The 16,292-nt window shown below is 37.2% G+C and overlaps 1 protein-coding gene across 1 annotated transcript in view; it reads left to right on the top strand.

The window, feature by feature from the left end:
* The window catches only part of SKIV2L2 (superkiller viralicidic activity 2-like 2 (S. cerevisiae)), a 120,128-nt gene that overhangs the window by 53,335 nt on the left and 50,501 nt on the right, over window positions 1-16,292 (top strand). Inside the window, exons 15-20 of the mRNA XM_006889591.1 lie at window positions 1,594-1,704; window positions 3,409-3,510; window positions 3,667-3,792; window positions 6,240-6,390; window positions 9,953-10,125; window positions 14,555-14,623. Of these exons, the coding sequence (XP_006889653.1) occupies window positions 1,594-1,704; window positions 3,409-3,510; window positions 3,667-3,792; window positions 6,240-6,390; window positions 9,953-10,125; window positions 14,555-14,623 (732 nt within the window). The remainder of the gene's footprint in view (window positions 1-1,593; window positions 1,705-3,408; window positions 3,511-3,666; window positions 3,793-6,239; window positions 6,391-9,952; window positions 10,126-14,554; window positions 14,624-16,292) is intronic.

The raw sequence follows: 16,292 nt of genomic DNA, 5'->3' as shown, positions 1-16,292 counted from the left end.
GACAGCACATAACAACAACAACAACAATATACTTTTCTATTATTATGTGCTATCAAGTTGGTTCTTAGTTAGTGATAAATAACCTACTGTAGTTTAGCTACACAGGATTTCCTTGATTATATTCAGACCTCGGATGGGTTCAGTTATGACTATTGTTGTTAGGTTCCATTGAGTCAAGTACAACTCATAGCAACCCTGTGAACAGCAGATCTGAGTCCTGTCTTGTCCTGTGCCATCCTCATAACATGACATGCTCGAGTCCATTGCTGCAGGCACTCTGTCACTTCCTCTGCTTGAAAGTCTTCCTCACTTTCACTCACCTACTTTTACAAATATGATGCCTCTCTCCAAGGAATATCCTCTCTTGACAACATAAACAAAGTATGTGGGGTGAAGCTTTATCATTTTTTGCTTCCAAGGGGCACCATACAAGGAATACAATCATAATTAGTGTAGCAAAATGGAAACACAAGCAGGCTTAGAACTCTTAGTTGAGGTAAAACAGTAACTCTGACAGGAAAAATCCTAGGTAGATATACTGTGGTAAGCTCTTTTAGCATCTTTATAGAATTGAATTATTACCAAGACACTGGAGAGCAGCACACATTTAAAGTTTTCTACTTTCTTAAAGTTTTACCACTGTTGTTTGCATCTGAATGTTAAGAAATTTGGTTGCAGTAGCTTTATTTTCTGAAAGCAAGATAAATTTCTAGCAGGGTATCAAAATATAGCTTTTCCTGTTCTGATTCACTCATTTACAGTTTTGAATCCTTTATGGATTCACTCTGTTGGCTAAGACTGAACCTGGAAGGATTGATTCAAGCTCTCTCTGTAATCTTTATGAAAGTAAATCCCCTATTCTTCCCCCTCCCCCACAAGAGCAGCTTGTAGGTTTGACCCATTCACATTCCTTTTAGCAGTTACATTTGGCAGCTGAGTGTCACTATGACTCTACATTTCTACATGACAGTACCCCCCCAACAGACTTAACCATTATGAGACTTATGGCCTGCAGTTGTTCTCTGCAGGACTTCCTCAGAAGGTTTTCAAGGATGTAAATAGTTACAGAAACAGCCTGCCACATCTTTATCCAGGAGTAGGACAGTTTGTGGGCTCAAACCACTGACCTTTTGGTTAGTGGCCCTGTTTCCTACACTTGTAATCTAAGTATTTAATGGAATATGATATAATGATAAAGAGAATAAACTCTTTATAAATGTAAGTGAGGTCCATATCAAATATTTTTTTTCTTTTTCTTTCAATTTAATTGTTTTCTTTTCTTGTATGTGGATACAGAATTTGCCTTCATAGCTTGTGATGGTAGAAAATTTGAATGAAACCAAACTTTTGCAAAATGTATTTAAAACAAAAACAATGTTTTCATAGTAAATGAATGCAGACTAAAGCTTTTTGTTTTGAGTTTAATAATCTATGGGACTATGGGTTTGACTTTTTATGTTGCATTTGTAAATGTTTATAACTGTTTTCTTTAAACAGCATTTTAAAAATTTCTACCTTTCAAAAATTTTACTTAGCATTTTGAAATTTCCATTTTTACACATCCTTATAAATAATTATTGCTCTAAATTGCAGGTTGAGCATGTACTTCCTCTTTTGAAGCGAGGCATTGGTATTCACCATGGAGGTTTACTTCCCATTTTAAAAGAAACTATTGAAATTCTCTTTTCTGAAGGATTGATAAAGGTATGATTTAATGTTTTATTATGTTTCAGAATTGTAATCTATGGGTAATTTGAAATTTAGAGAATACTCTAATTTTCTGAATTCTAAAAGTACTTTTTTTGCTTTTCTTTTTTCAAACCAATCATGGCAGTGGTTGATTTAGGAACTTGATTTTATGTATAGGTTAGACTTCATAAAATTCAGGTTACAAGTAAAAATAATTATTTTTTTTTATTTTAATCTTGAAGGTAACAGTATTAGATAACAATATGGGAGTTTGGAGAAACTGCTTTTTAATTACTAGACATGGTGATGATTCCAGACTAGTGATCTTCTTGTACATATGCATAGATTAAAAAGATATCTTAGAGAAGACAAGGAGAGTTGCTGGTTATATTTAATAAACAGTTTTATAGATACTGTGTTTTAAATCAGAGTCCTGTTTTAAAGAGAAAAGATGGATGTTAATTTTATACTCAGATGGGATTTTGAGTATGAGAAACTTCTTAAACTAATTATATACCTGTATGCATCTCATATTATGTTAGATTTTAGATTTTAAAATAAGGATTTTTAAAAAAAATAAATAAATAGAATAACCTGCACTGAGTAGAAGAAATCTACCTATCCTGAAAAACTGACAGCAATTGTTTTAGATATAAAGAACCAATCAATATTTACACCTGGGTCATGAGAAAGTACTTTTAATATTCCTGTGGGCAGTATATATTTGCTGAGTCCTTCTTAAAACATGATATACAATAGGGTATTATGGTTATCACAAGAGTCCAGAATGAAGGTTGCATAGTTGAGTCTACTTGGGTTGGGGGGGTTGTATAACAATGAAGGAATTTTATTTTTCTAAGAGAAGAGCAAACTGTAGAGGAGGGGTTGGCAGGGAGAAAAGTGCAACAATGAATGAATGGAAATCCAAAATCTCTGTAAATGTTCGTTAAAATTAATTAAATTGAAAAAAAGAAAATCCAGCAAAAACTCTTTAAGTGATGCTTATAGGTTGTAAAATTCATGTAGGATAATTATATGTTACATGAAAACCCATGTTTGCTCTTTATTTCCTAGAAATATTCACTAGCATGTATAGATACAATGTGTGGTTTATTTTTATGTATTTCTCTACTGCCGAAAATTTAGGCTATTTAATACTACTTCAGTGACTTTTCTTGTCCATATGCATCTTTGTCATAGAAGTTAGCCACTGATTTTGATAGTACCTTTTAAATGTTAAAATTGAAAGAATCTCCCAAATTAGGTAGATCATCAATGAAGAAACCAAAAAACTTTACAGGGTAATCTTTTATCCATTCTCCTTTTACCTTATTGGAATTTATGGCCTATTTTGTCCTCAATTTAAAAGTATTTGGGTGTAGATATTTATATATACTTTTGAAATACATATACTAGAAATATTTTCTGCTTTGTTTTTGCTGGACAGACTTAAGTACTGATTTTTAAAAATAAAAACGTTTGGGGAGCTCTGGTGGCCTAGTGGCAAGGAGCTGCAACTACAATCCCAGAGGCACACGCTTGGAATCCACCAGATGCTCTGCCGGGAAAAGGAGGGACAATCTCCTCCTGTACCAGTCAGATCTGATTTGACGGTACACTCACACAAAAATAAAATTTTAAAAATAAATAAATAAATAATGTTTAAATGATAAAACTTCATTTTCAGCTTAAAATGCATTCATTAACTCATTTTTTTAGGCCTTATTTGCCACAGAAACTTTTGCTATGGGAATTAACATGCCAGCCAGAACAGTTTTGTTTACTAATGCCCGCAAGTTCGATGGCAAAGATTTCAGATGGGTAAGTGACATAATTACATAGATTGTAGCTATTTTTCATCTTTGTTTTATTTAATGTAATAGACTTATTGAATAAAGATACTGTAATATTTCATAATTACTCATTTTTTATACCACGTTTTCCCCCAAGCACAGAATTTTAATTATGTTCTTTCAGATTTCCTCGGGGGAATACATTCAGATGTCTGGTCGTGCTGGGAGGAGGGGAATGGATGATAGGGGAATTGTGATTCTTATGGTGGATGAAAAGATGAGCCCAACGGTTGGGAAACAGCTACTTAAGGTAACTGAGCTAAGATTTGTCCCTTTACCCTTCACCAGGAATTCTAGAAACTCACTTCAAAACTAGATTCTTAGGCATTGGATTATTTTAAAACCACTTTACTTAAAGTTTTTTTTAATAGACTCAACCTTTAATTTCTGACTTTTTTTCCCTCTTCTATTGGTACTATGTTTAAGAAGTTTGGACTGTCCTTATTAAAAATGTTCCTACCACAAGCCTTGCTTTCATGTTTCCAACTGCTGTAGTATTTTGACATTATATTCAAGTGAGGCGAGTAGAATTCTGATTTTTTTCCCCCCACCCCTTACCATATACTCCTCAATTTATAACTAATAGTAATGAAAATGCTAGGGAAGTATACTCTTTCCCTTTCTTTTAAAAACTATACACACACCGCCTCACACGCACACATATCATCTATATTTCTTAACACATACAAACAAAATACTGCTAAAGATCATTCAGAAATGGCTAGAACAGTACATAGATTGCCAGAAGTTTAGTCAGGATTTGGAAGTGATATCATTGCTGATGTCAGATGGATCCTGGCTGAAAGTAAGGTATACCAGAAGAATGTCTATATGTGTGCTTTTTTGGACTGTGTGGATCATAAGTTGTAGCTGAGAAGAATGGGAATCCCAGAGTACTTGATTTTGCTCATGTGGAACCTATACCTGGATCAGGAGGCTGTTGTGCAAAACAGAGCAGGGGAACACGGCCTGGTTTAAAATTGAGAAGGATGTGCGTCATGGTTGTATTCTTTGTCCATACCTATTCAGTCTGTGTGCTGAGCAAATTATTCATGAAGCTGAAGAGGAGTGTGGCATCAGGATTGGAGGGAGACTGATAATAACCTGCATTATGCAGATGATACAACCTTGCTTGATACAACCAAAGGAATGTAGCTTTTGGTATGGATTGCATCTCACTGTCAAGAAAACAAAGATTCTTACCACTGGACTGATAGGCAACATCATGATGTATAGAGTAGAGATCAAAACTGTCAACAACTTCATCTTACTTGGATCTACAATTAACACCCTTGGTACCAGCAATGAGGAAATAAGAAGATGCATTACATTGGGGAAATCTGCAGTTAGGGACCTCTCCAAATTATTGGGGAGTAATAATGTCATTGTGAGGACTAAGGTGCGTTTGTTACAGGCTTTCCAATCACTTGCTATGCAGCTGAGAGCTGGATAATGAATAGGGATGACAGAAGAAATATTGATGCCTTTGAGCTGTGGTATTGGATAGGAGCACTGAATATTCCAGTGGATGACCAGGAGAACAAAGGTGTATGTCGTGGAGAGCTTGTATCCAGAATGCTCTTTGAAGGCAAGAATTACGAGGCTTCACCTCACATACTCGGGGCTTATAGAAGGGGTTGTCCTTGGAGAAAGACATGATGCTTGGAAAGGTGGAGGGTTGGTGAAGGAGAGGAAGTCCAGGTGGATTGACACAATGACTACTACAGTGGCCTCTTGTACGTCAGAAGTGTGCAGATGGCATAGGATAGAATAGTTCAGGTCTTGTTGCTTCCCTAAATTCTCATCTGTTCCAGTGTTAAGTGTAATTATTTACAGCATCCTCTTTTTTTTTTTTCTAAAAGTATCTTAGTTTCATTATCTAAAATGAAATTTCTCTTTCCTATTAGTGACTCAATTTCCTTTCATACAGATTTTTGGTTAATAAAAAATGTAAGTTTCGATTTAGAAGTTCATCAGTTTCCTGCTTCTCTTCTGCTTCATCCATTTCTTCTTATCAGTTGATTATTGCAGGCACTTTACACAACATATCTTAGGTCAGTCTTTTAATTCCTCACCACTGATAGTCCCCTCCTGTGTGTTTTACAACTTCTTAAAACCTGTTAGAGGGTCAGCTGTGCATCAGCTCTGATCCTTTCAGTGACTTTGTGATATTTTTTACATTGCTACCCCTCTGATTTATAGTTTTAATCTCTTTTACCTAGATTAGTACAGCAACTATTCTAAATGTTCTAGTTTTTCTTTTTCTCCCCAATGTATGTGGCATACTACTTAGAGGCCAGCCTTCCTGATGGTAATATCATATAGTTCCACATGGCACCAGTAAATGACAGCTAGTTCAGGAAGTGGCACATTTCACTTTCCCTAATTTATTTCATTAATTTATTGTCTCTAACCACCCGAAACACAGGAATTATATTCCTGACACACTTTAAAAGCAGAGAGCTGAACATATTTGTCAGATAACACTTGTAGGTACTACTGACATTATTTTCTCCCCCCTTCTGTTTCTAAAAGATCAACCTGTTCATCAGCTTTTGTTATTCTGCTAAAGGAACTTACTTAATACATTCCATCATGTTTCTTAATAAAAAGTAGATTGTCAAGCAGTATAACAGGTTATAAACAAACATTTGTGTAAATCTATTTGAAAATTGTGCATTGTGTTTTCTTTCTTAGGGTTCAGCTGATCCTTTAAATAGTGCTTTCCATTTGACCTACAACATGGTTTTAAACTTACTCCGTGTAGAAGAAATTAATCCTGAGTACATGTTGGAAAAATCATTTTACCAGTTTCAGCATTATAGAGCAATTCCAGGAGTAGTAGAAAGTAAGTATAAAACTACTATAAGTTGTTATTGTTGTTTGCCACCAGATCATTTCCACCTCCTAACGACCGTATGTAGAACAGAACAGAATGCTGCCTGATCCTGTACATCCTCACAGTTGTTGTCATTGAGTCCATTGTTGCAGCCCCTGTATGAATCCATCATGTTAAAGGACTGCTTTCCCCTCAGTCCTCTACCAAGCAGGATACTTCTATTTCAGGAACTCAGTTGGCTTCTCCAAGTGAATAATGTTAGGAATAGGAGCGATGAAATTTTACCATCCTTATTTCTAAGGAAAATTCTGGCTGAAGTCTTCCAAGCTGTATTTTATTTATTTATTCTGGAATTTCATGCTAGTCTCTATTCTTGGGCACCATCATAATTCAGGTGCATTAATTCCCCGTTTTCTTATTTACTGCCCAGATGTTTTCCCCTGCATCTTAGGCAGCTGAAAGTGTTGTGGCTTGGGTCAGGCATACCTTAGTTCTCCAGATGATGTTTTTGCTTTTAACACTTCAAAGTGGTCTTTGCAGTAGACTGGCCCAATGTTTGTCATGGTATGTCTTCTAATTGTGAGAATTTTGGTGGTTTTTCTATTTTGAGTTAGGTGTCCTGGTGATGGTAGTATTTAAGGAACTAATTTGCTCACCAAAAAGATAGTACTTTAAACTCACCTTAACTTACAGAGAAAAAAGTTGTGATAGTCTGTCAAGATTTGCAGCTTTGGAAATCCTATGATCAGTATTGTTGTTAAGTGTCATTGAGTTGACTGTGACTCAAGAATGACCCCAGCAAACAAAAACTAAAAGTTATGGGAAATAAAAACAAAGAAAGAAGACATGTAACTGTTGAGGTAAGTGTATTAAAGCACCTGATTGGTGCTCTTGTGGCTGCTGTTGTGAACAAGATACCTGGCCTGGTACCCTGTGTCTACCAGTACAGCAGCATGTGGACATTGAGATATTGTGGGGTTCAGGGTTATTGTTTAATGACTTTTTCCTATCCTTTAATTGACTTTGACTTTGCAAAATGTTTGGGCGTGATCATACAAGTAGAGTATGTTAGTCTGTCCACAAGGGAATTGGCTAGTTTAACCATCCCACCAGTTTAAATGAAGCAGTTTCAATAGCAGAGATAGAGAATCTCGGTACCAGCAAGGGAGAGCAGCATGTGTCCGTCAGGGTCAGAGATTCCCCACCAGCCAGGCCAGCATCTACACAAGAGCAATAGCAGCCTCAGCAGAGAATCAGAGAGCAACCTGAGACAGAGTTGACTTGGGACTGCTGCTGCATGCTGACGAGCCAGCGTCCTTTACCCCAGCTTGCTGGGTGACTGAGGGAAGAAGCCATAACTGGCAGGTATAAGGGAACTTTGTAACACTGACCTAAGCTATGACACTGAAGGTTGAAGAACCTTCCACCATGCTGGAGCAACTGTTTGGACTTAAGGATTGCATCCTGCTGCCAGTCTATATTGTAGTTTGTTAACTTCCCTAATAAATCCTATGGTTGTAGGGTTTGTGTGGTCTGTGAGCAATGGATTTTGGACCCAATAAAATTGGAATTAATAAAATTAGGTGCAGGTGTGTGTGGTACATATCTTACTTTGTGAGTATTAGTTTTGTGTTGTGAATGCTGTTGGTGGAAGCATTTCCACCTTGTGGCATTAGTGGAGCTTTGGTGTGGATGTCTCCATGCCTCCTTTGCTCTTTTTACAAGTACTCAGGTCAGAGTTTCTGAACATGTAAGAGGTGACTGAGACCCCAAGGTGTAAGCAAGTTCATGGGTAGCACCTTTTCTGGTCTGGCAGATGGTGGAGCAAAGCTGCTGCTGACCTCAGAGGAGTCTAGGCTAGCTCATCTATCTAGGGATGGTGTCTTTGCCAATCTAAGGGAGGGTGTGCAGGCAAGATTTCTAGTAAAGTGTCTAATGTGAAGAAATAGTCATTACTAACCGAAATAAGTAATCAAGTACATTACTCTAAATGTTGCTGTGGCGTAAGCCAGCAAGGATGCCCAGTAAGACACAAGATTAGATGGTGCCCCCACTAATCAGAAGGGACTGGCTGAAGGCCAAGCACAGGACTCGGCCAGGAGAACTATGAATGATTTCCTTGCCAGATAGAGGAGGTGATGGGAATGTAGCTGACCATGTGGTGGGAATGGTGGTAAGGGAAAATAATTTCCCTGATTTCTGGGAGGGTGCAGGAGACAAGGAGGAAGTCATTTTTCCCATTGTCAACCAACTGCTACTGTGGATACCTCCCCAGACCTGGTTTCCATGCTGAGTATACAGCTGTTCAAAATGGCTACGGGTACACTGTTTATCATTCCTTGTTCTGTTTGTCTCTACTCATTGTTTTCATTCCGTTTCTTCCTTCTGTTTTTGAAGTATGTCCTTCTTGCTCTTTTAAACCCAGAGTTCCAGAATGCTATCACTGCCTATTATCTTTGTTTTCTAATGTCTTAAGTGAGGTGTCTGAACTGCTGTCTGTCTTCTCCCATGATCTTACTTGTAGATCTCTCTCTATATATGTGTATTTTTAGTAGTTGTACGCTGTTTTTATGCACTGCCTTAATTTCCCTTAATATTATGTCTAACAGACTGCTCTTGATGGTTTTGCAATATTCAGTTATATGAATATGTCACATTTTGCTTACATACTTATTTTGGTTGTTTTCAATGATTTTGTTTTCTTGAATTTGTCCGGGGTTTTTTGCTATTGTGAATAAGGCTGCAGTGAACATAGATATGCATAAGTATTTTTATGGCATATCACTACTCATAAATTTTTTAGAAAGCCCAAACTATAGTGTTTGTGCTATTATTTAATAGTCCCAGCAGCCATGCAGTAATGTTTCAATCTCCCCACCCTTGTTGCCACTCTATGTTACCTTTTTTATTTCCCCCAAGAAATTAATGACATTTTAGCCTGGTGTGAGAGATGGTATTTCATTGTAGTTCTGATTTACATCTTTATAATAGCTGGTGATCATGAGCATCTTTTCATGTGTTTGTGGGCTGCTTGGTTATCCGCTTTAGTGAATCTTGTTCTTTGCCCATCTTACGGGGTTATTTATCTTTTTGTTTTTCAGTTGTTGGCATTTTCTATAAATTTTAGGAATTCGATCCTTATCAATATGCATTTTCTTAAAAGTTTTTCCCCATCCTGAAAGTCTCTTTCTTTATTTTTGATAAAATTCTGAAATCTTAGTCCCAGGTAGTGCTGGAAGCCCAATGAGATTCGCAAACTGAATTCTTCGCTGCAAGTTAGGTGGCATGTTGCTTAGAGGGTCTAAAATAGCACTGTCCGGTGACACTTTCTGCTGTGCTGGAAATGTTCTATGCAGTCTGCTGTATCATAGTTATCATTATTAGCCACATGTGGGTTCACAGCATTTGAAATATGACTAATGCAGTTTAGTTTTTAATTTTGATGTATTGAAATAAAAATTTCCATGCATCTGAAGGGCTTTAATTTATGCAACAGTATCTTGGATATAATCTGTGTACTGAGTATAGTGATTTTTTTTTTGGTCACATTGTACATGTGTTTAATTTACAGAGGTGAAGAACTCAGAAGAACAGTATAATAAGATAGTAATTCCCAATGAAGAAAGTGTTGTTGTCTATTATAAGATTAGGCAGCAGCTTGCCAAATTGGGTAAAGAAATTGAAGAATATATTCACAAGCCAAAATACTGTTTACCATTTCTACAACCAGGTCGTTTGGTGAAGGTATGTCATAATTTCTTCATAAAATTTTGCATACTTCAGTATTTAAAATGATATTTGAGATGAAGACTTTTAATTACTTTTCCTTGGTAAAACACTTCCAGCTTTGCCAATTAAATTTCTTCACTGATTTCACATGGCACTGATTAAGGAATAAGAATGAAAGCCTGTAACTACTACTGGTTTTTGTTCTTTAGGATATAAATTGAAATAGTTTTAGAATTATTGTTATGGGCCGTCGAGTCACTTGCAACTCATAACAAACCTATATATAACAGCCCTAAACCGTGCTCTATCCTGTGCCAATCTTATTGCCAATTTTACTGACATGCCTTCCCCCATTACTCCAGTCACTATATCAATCTATCTCATTGAGGGTCTTCCTCTAACATCCCTCTCCAAGGACTGGTCCCTCCTTGCAACATGTTCAGAGTATGTCAGACGAAGCTTCAGAATCCTTGCCTACAAGGAGCAGCCTGGTTTTACCCTGTCTAGGATGAATCTGTTTGTTCTCCTAGCAGCCCATGGTATATTCAGCACTTTTCTCCAGCACCATAGCTCAATGGCATCAATTTTCCTGTTTTCCCTAGTCATTGTCAAGCTCTCTTATGCATAGCAAGGAATGTCAAAGACCATGGCCTGAATCAGGTACACCTTAGTCTCCAGACTGACATCATTGCTCTCCAGTACTTCGGCAAGGTCTCTGAAAGTAGATTTTCCCAGTGCAGTTCATCTTTTCTTTTCCTGACTGCTGATACCAAGAATGTTCATTGTTAATAGCAAACTAAAGCTGTTAACAATCTAAATCTCTTCATTATCTGTTATGATACTGCCAATCAGCCCCAAAGTGAGAATTTTTCTTTTCTTGATAATTGAGCTTTAATCCATATTGAAGACTGTACACCTTGGCCTTGTGCAGCAAGCGCTTAAGGTCCTCCTCAGTTTCAGTAAGCAGGGTTGTGTCATCTGCATAATACAGATTATTGATGAGTCTTCCTCCAGTCCTGATGCCACATTATATAGCTGAGCCTTCTTTATAATCTATTCTGCATATAGATTAAAAAGGTATAGAGGCCTTTCTACGAAGATGGCGCCGAAAGCGAAGAAGGAAGCCCCTGCCCCTCCCAAAACTGAAGCCAAAGCAAAGGCGTTGAAGGCCAAGAAGGCAGTCCTGAAGGGCGTCCACAGCCAAAAAAAAAAAAGAAAATCCGCACGTCACCCACGTTCCGGTGGCCTAAGATGCTGAGACTCCGACGGCAGCCCACATACTCCCGGAAGAGCGCTCCCAGGAGAAACAAGTTTGACCACTATGCCATCATCAAATTTCCCCTGACCACTGAGTCAGCTGTGAAGAAGCTAGAAGATAACAACACACTTGTGTTCATTGTGGATGTCAAGGCCAATAAGCACCAAATTAAACAAGCTGTAAAGAAGCTCTCTGACATTGATGTGGCTAAGGTCAACACTTTGATTAGGCCTGATGGAGAGAAGAAGGCCTATGTTCGACTTGCTCCTGATTATGATGCTTTGGATGTTGCCAACAAAATTGGGATCATCTAAACTGACTCCAGCGGGCTAATTCTAAATGTAATAAAATTTTCTCACCATAAAAAAAAAAGGTATAGAGATAGGACACATCCCTGGCATACATCCTTTGCAGTTTTGAACCATGCAGTGTTTCCTTGCTGTGTTCTGAAGACTTTCTCCTGACCCAACTATAGGTTTTGCGTAAGCACTATCAAGTGTTTTGAGATTCTCCTTCTCAGAGTCAGCCACAGTTTGTTGTGATCCACACAGTCAAATGCCATTGCATAGTCAGTGAAACACAGACATTCCTCTGGTACTCCCTGCTTTCATCCAAGATCTGTCTAACATTATGATGTCCCTGCTACCGTGGCCTCTTCTAAACCCAGCCTGCACATCTAGCAGTTCTCTACTGATGTAGTTCTCTACTGCTCCAGTCATTTTTGGATAATTTTAATCAGACCCTTGCTTGCATGTGATATTAATGATACTGTTCTTTAATTTCCACTCTGTCGGGTCACCTTTCTTTGGAATGGGAACAAATATAAATCTCTTCCAATCAGTTGACTCTGTGATTGTCCTCCAGATTTCTTGACACAACTTAGTGACCACATCCAGGCCAGCATTTGGTTGTTGAAATATGTCAGTTGATATGCCATCAATTCCTGGGGCCTTGTTATTTGCCAGTTCTTTCAGAGCAGCTTGAACTTCATCATCACAGGCTCTTGCTCTTACGTTGTTTGATGAAATTCTTCTGTGTCTGCTAATTCCTTTTGGTAAAAATGACTATTCTCTTTTCATCTTTTAATGTTTCCTGGATCATATTAATATTCTGCCCAAAGCATCCTTAAGTATTGCAACTTGAGGCTTGAGTTTGTCTTATTAGTTTCTTCAGCTTAAATTCTGAGCCTCTTCGGCCCCTTTAATTTTCTCACTCCACCTCTTTCCACATATCATTGTAATACTTCGCTTTGTCTTCTCATGCTGGCTTTTGAAGTCTTCTCTTCAGTGCCTTAATTTCTTGAGTTTTTTTCCCCTTTGCTTTGGCTTCTTGGTGCTCTAGTGAAATACTCAGAGTCCTTTCTGATATCCATCTTAGTCCTTTCTTCCTCTGTCTTTTTACTGATGCCCTGCATTCTTCATGAATAATATTCTTTATAACCTCCCACAGTTCAAGTCTTTGCTCATTAGTGTTCAAGGCCTCAAATCTGTTCCTGAGATGATTTTGAAATTCTTCAGACTCAAGGTCAGGTTTTGGTTCCCATGGATTTAGCAGATGGAAAATTTATTTCCACGTATGAAATGTTCTTTAAAAATAAGGCATTTTCACAACAGGATAAAAGTAAATAATCCAGTTGAAAAATGGGCAAAGGATATGAAAAGATAATTCACCAAAGAAGACATTCAGATGGCCAACAAGCACATGAAGAAATGTTCAAAATCCCTAGGCTAAGAGATGTGCAAATCAAAACAACTGTGAGCTATCATCTCACCCCAGTCAGAATAGCAAAATTTAACCTAACAGCAGGCAACAAATGTTGGCAAGGTTGTGGAGAAACTGGAACCCTGATTCACTGTTGGTGGGAGTGTCAAATGGTGCAACCACTGTGAAAGGTGGTATGGTGCTTTCTCAAAAAGTTGCAAATAGAAATACCATTTGACCCAGCAATTCCACTACTGGGAATATAACCCAAAGAGACCATAACTGACATCCAAGTAGATATACGCACAGCCCTGTTTGTTGTGGCTTTGTTCACAATAGCAAGGAGTTGGAAACGACCTAAGTCCCCATCAGCAAACTAATGGATAGAGAAGCTGTGGTATATTCACACAATGGAATACTATGCTGTATTGAAAAACAAGTACTCATGAAAGATTATTAAAAATGGGTGACCCTGGAGGACATTATGCTGAGTGAAGTATCTCAGCCACAAAAGGACAAATACTGCATGATGCCACTGTTGTAGAATGGGACTGATATCAGGGTTGGAGTAAGACTAAGAAAAACTGGATAAATTATGTGTACTGCATTGAAACAGAGGAGGGAGAGAACCATTTAAAAGCGATATATGATAGTGTATTATGGTTATCACAAGAGTCCAGAATGAAGGTTGTATAGTGGAGTGTACTCAGGGCGGAGTGTGTGAGGGGGGGGATTGTGTACCAATGAAGGAATTTTTCTTTTACTTTTCAAAGAGAGGAGTGAACTGGAGGGGAGAGGGCTGGTCAGGGAGAAAAGTGCAACAGTGAATGAATGGAAATCCAAAATCTCTGTAAATGTTCACTAAAATTTATAAAAAAGAAATGTAGAAAATAAGGCATTTTGAGAAAAATTGGATAAATTATGTATACTGCATTGAAACAGATGAGGGAGAGAACAGTTTAAAAGCTATATATGACTGTGTATTATCGTTATGACAAGAGTCCAGAATGAAGGTTGAATAGGAGGGTGTACTGGAGGTGGGGGGGGAATTGTATACCAATGAAGGAATTTTTGTTTTTCTTTTCAAAGAGAAGAGCGAACTGGTGGGGGAGGGGTGGGGCAGGGGAAAAAATGCAACAATGAATGTATGGAAATCCAAAATCTCTGTAAACATTCATTAAAATTAATAAAATAAAATTAACAACAATAAAAAATAAGGCATTTTAAAATTTTTTATATCATTTGCAATTTAAACAGTTGAATAGTTTCTGAACCTTAATAAATACGCTATGTGATTTTTAGTATTTTTGTCACGTGGAAGATTCCAGTGGCCTACTGTTAATATTCTCCCCTCCTGTAGGATTAAAAGCTTGTTCATTAAACTAAAATCTTTGAAAAATATTTTTGTATGCCTAGTTAATTCAAAAGTTCTCATATATTGTACTGTAGCTTTTGTTTTATGAACTTGATTTGCTTTCTTTTTAGGTAAAGAATGAAGGAGATGACTTTGGCTGGGGAGTAGTGGTGAATTTCTCAAAAAAGTCAAATGTGAAGGTAAATATTAAATTGGGATTAAATATTCACTTTTAGTAGAATTTTTTTTTCCAGCTCATAAAATGGCCAGAAGTAGAAACTTGAGAAAAGAAGTTGTTAAAAAGGTCTTTTGTGGAGCTCTGGTGACCTAGTGGCAAGAAGCTGCATTACAATCCCAGAGGCGCACGGTTCAAATCCACCAGGTGCTCTGCCGGGGAAGGAGGGACAATCTCCTCCTGTACCAGTCAGATCTGATTTGACGGTACACACACACACGCACACACAAATAATAATAATAAAAAAAAGGGGTCTTTCATAAGAAAATAGTATTTTGTAGGGAGCTCTGGTGGCCTAGTGGCAAGAAGCAGCACTTCAATTCCAGAGGTATGTGGTTTGAATCCACCAGTGCTCTGCTGGAGAAGGAGGGTAATGTCCTCCTGTATTAGTCAGATCTGATTTGATGGTACACACACAAAAAAATAAGAAAATAGAGTTTTGTGTGGTTATATTCTGTTCTTAAAGTAGTGTGGTTATTTTCTTAGCAGTAGCCACAATAATTATAAGAGAAATTTACCATCTGAATTCAACAGTCCCATTTATAAATTCAGTATTTAATTTGGTGCTTAAAGAAAAATTAGCTCTTGATTTTTAGGAAAACAGATCCTTTTTACTTATTTTGAGTGAAAGCAATGTTAAAGCTGCTTTATATCATTCTATTAGTATTTTATAAATGAGTTATTTTTATAAAATCAGGGACTATTTAAAATTATTAGAAGAATCATTATTTTGAGATTAAATCAGCTTGTTTATTATACTATCTTGCTGCTGCCTATACCTCCCAGTATGTAACCTGAGGAAAGATCTTTTATGTTTCTACCTGTTTCTTTTTTATCTTTGAACTGAGAAGTTTGCGTAATGATAGGTATGTTCTTTAAAGGCTTTTGTTTTATGCATTTGTTGTAAATATGTCCCACCTGTGTTTTAAGAATAACTGCTAATTCCACTTTGAACTTAAAAAAATAGCTCTAAAATTCATGTATAAATAAATGGATTTTGAGATTCTGAAGCTATTCTTGAGAAACACTTGAGTTTTTAGTTTTGTGAGAGATACTTTTTATTGATATTTATATTGGTATATGACCAAGGAAATGATCATCTTCATTGTAAAAATAGTACTACATTAATTTTCTCATTTGATTCCAGTTCATCAAGCATTCATTGGTTACAGACACAATATTCCTGTACTTATTTGATGAATAGATACTGACAAGGAGATTGTGAAAAATAAGGCATGGTGTGATAAAAACAGAATACATTTTGAGCACAGAGGAAGAGGAAATAGATATGACATCTTAGAGAAGTTAAAATTTCGAGAATGAGTAGAATTTCATTTGATAGATAACTCAGTAGAGGAGGAGTAGTGGTGCAATTTTACATTAGGATGAAGTGAACTATGTAACTTGACTAATTACTGTTGTTTTGTGGTTTTTTTTTTTATTGGGAAAAACATTTTGGGGGTACAAGGAGGTGAGGGTTGGGGGCAGAAGGGTGAGGATGGGACAGGATGCAGTTGCAGAGCTGCACAGTTTGGTTGGTGGGGGGAGCAGGTGAAGGAAATGATGAGGGTCCAGTGGGGACCAGATGCTACGGAGGAATGACAAGCATTTTCCAATGTTATTTAAACCAACTG

The sequence above is a fragment of the Elephantulus edwardii genome, unplaced genomic scaffold (assembly GCF_000299155.1).
Source record: "Elephantulus edwardii isolate Elephantulus edwardi_28Jun2011 unplaced genomic scaffold, EleEdw1.0 scaffold00079, whole genome shotgun sequence".
Taxonomy (NCBI): domain Eukaryota; kingdom Metazoa; phylum Chordata; class Mammalia; order Macroscelidea; family Macroscelididae; genus Elephantulus; species Elephantulus edwardii.
This window is presented reverse-complemented; position numbering and strand designations above follow the sequence as displayed.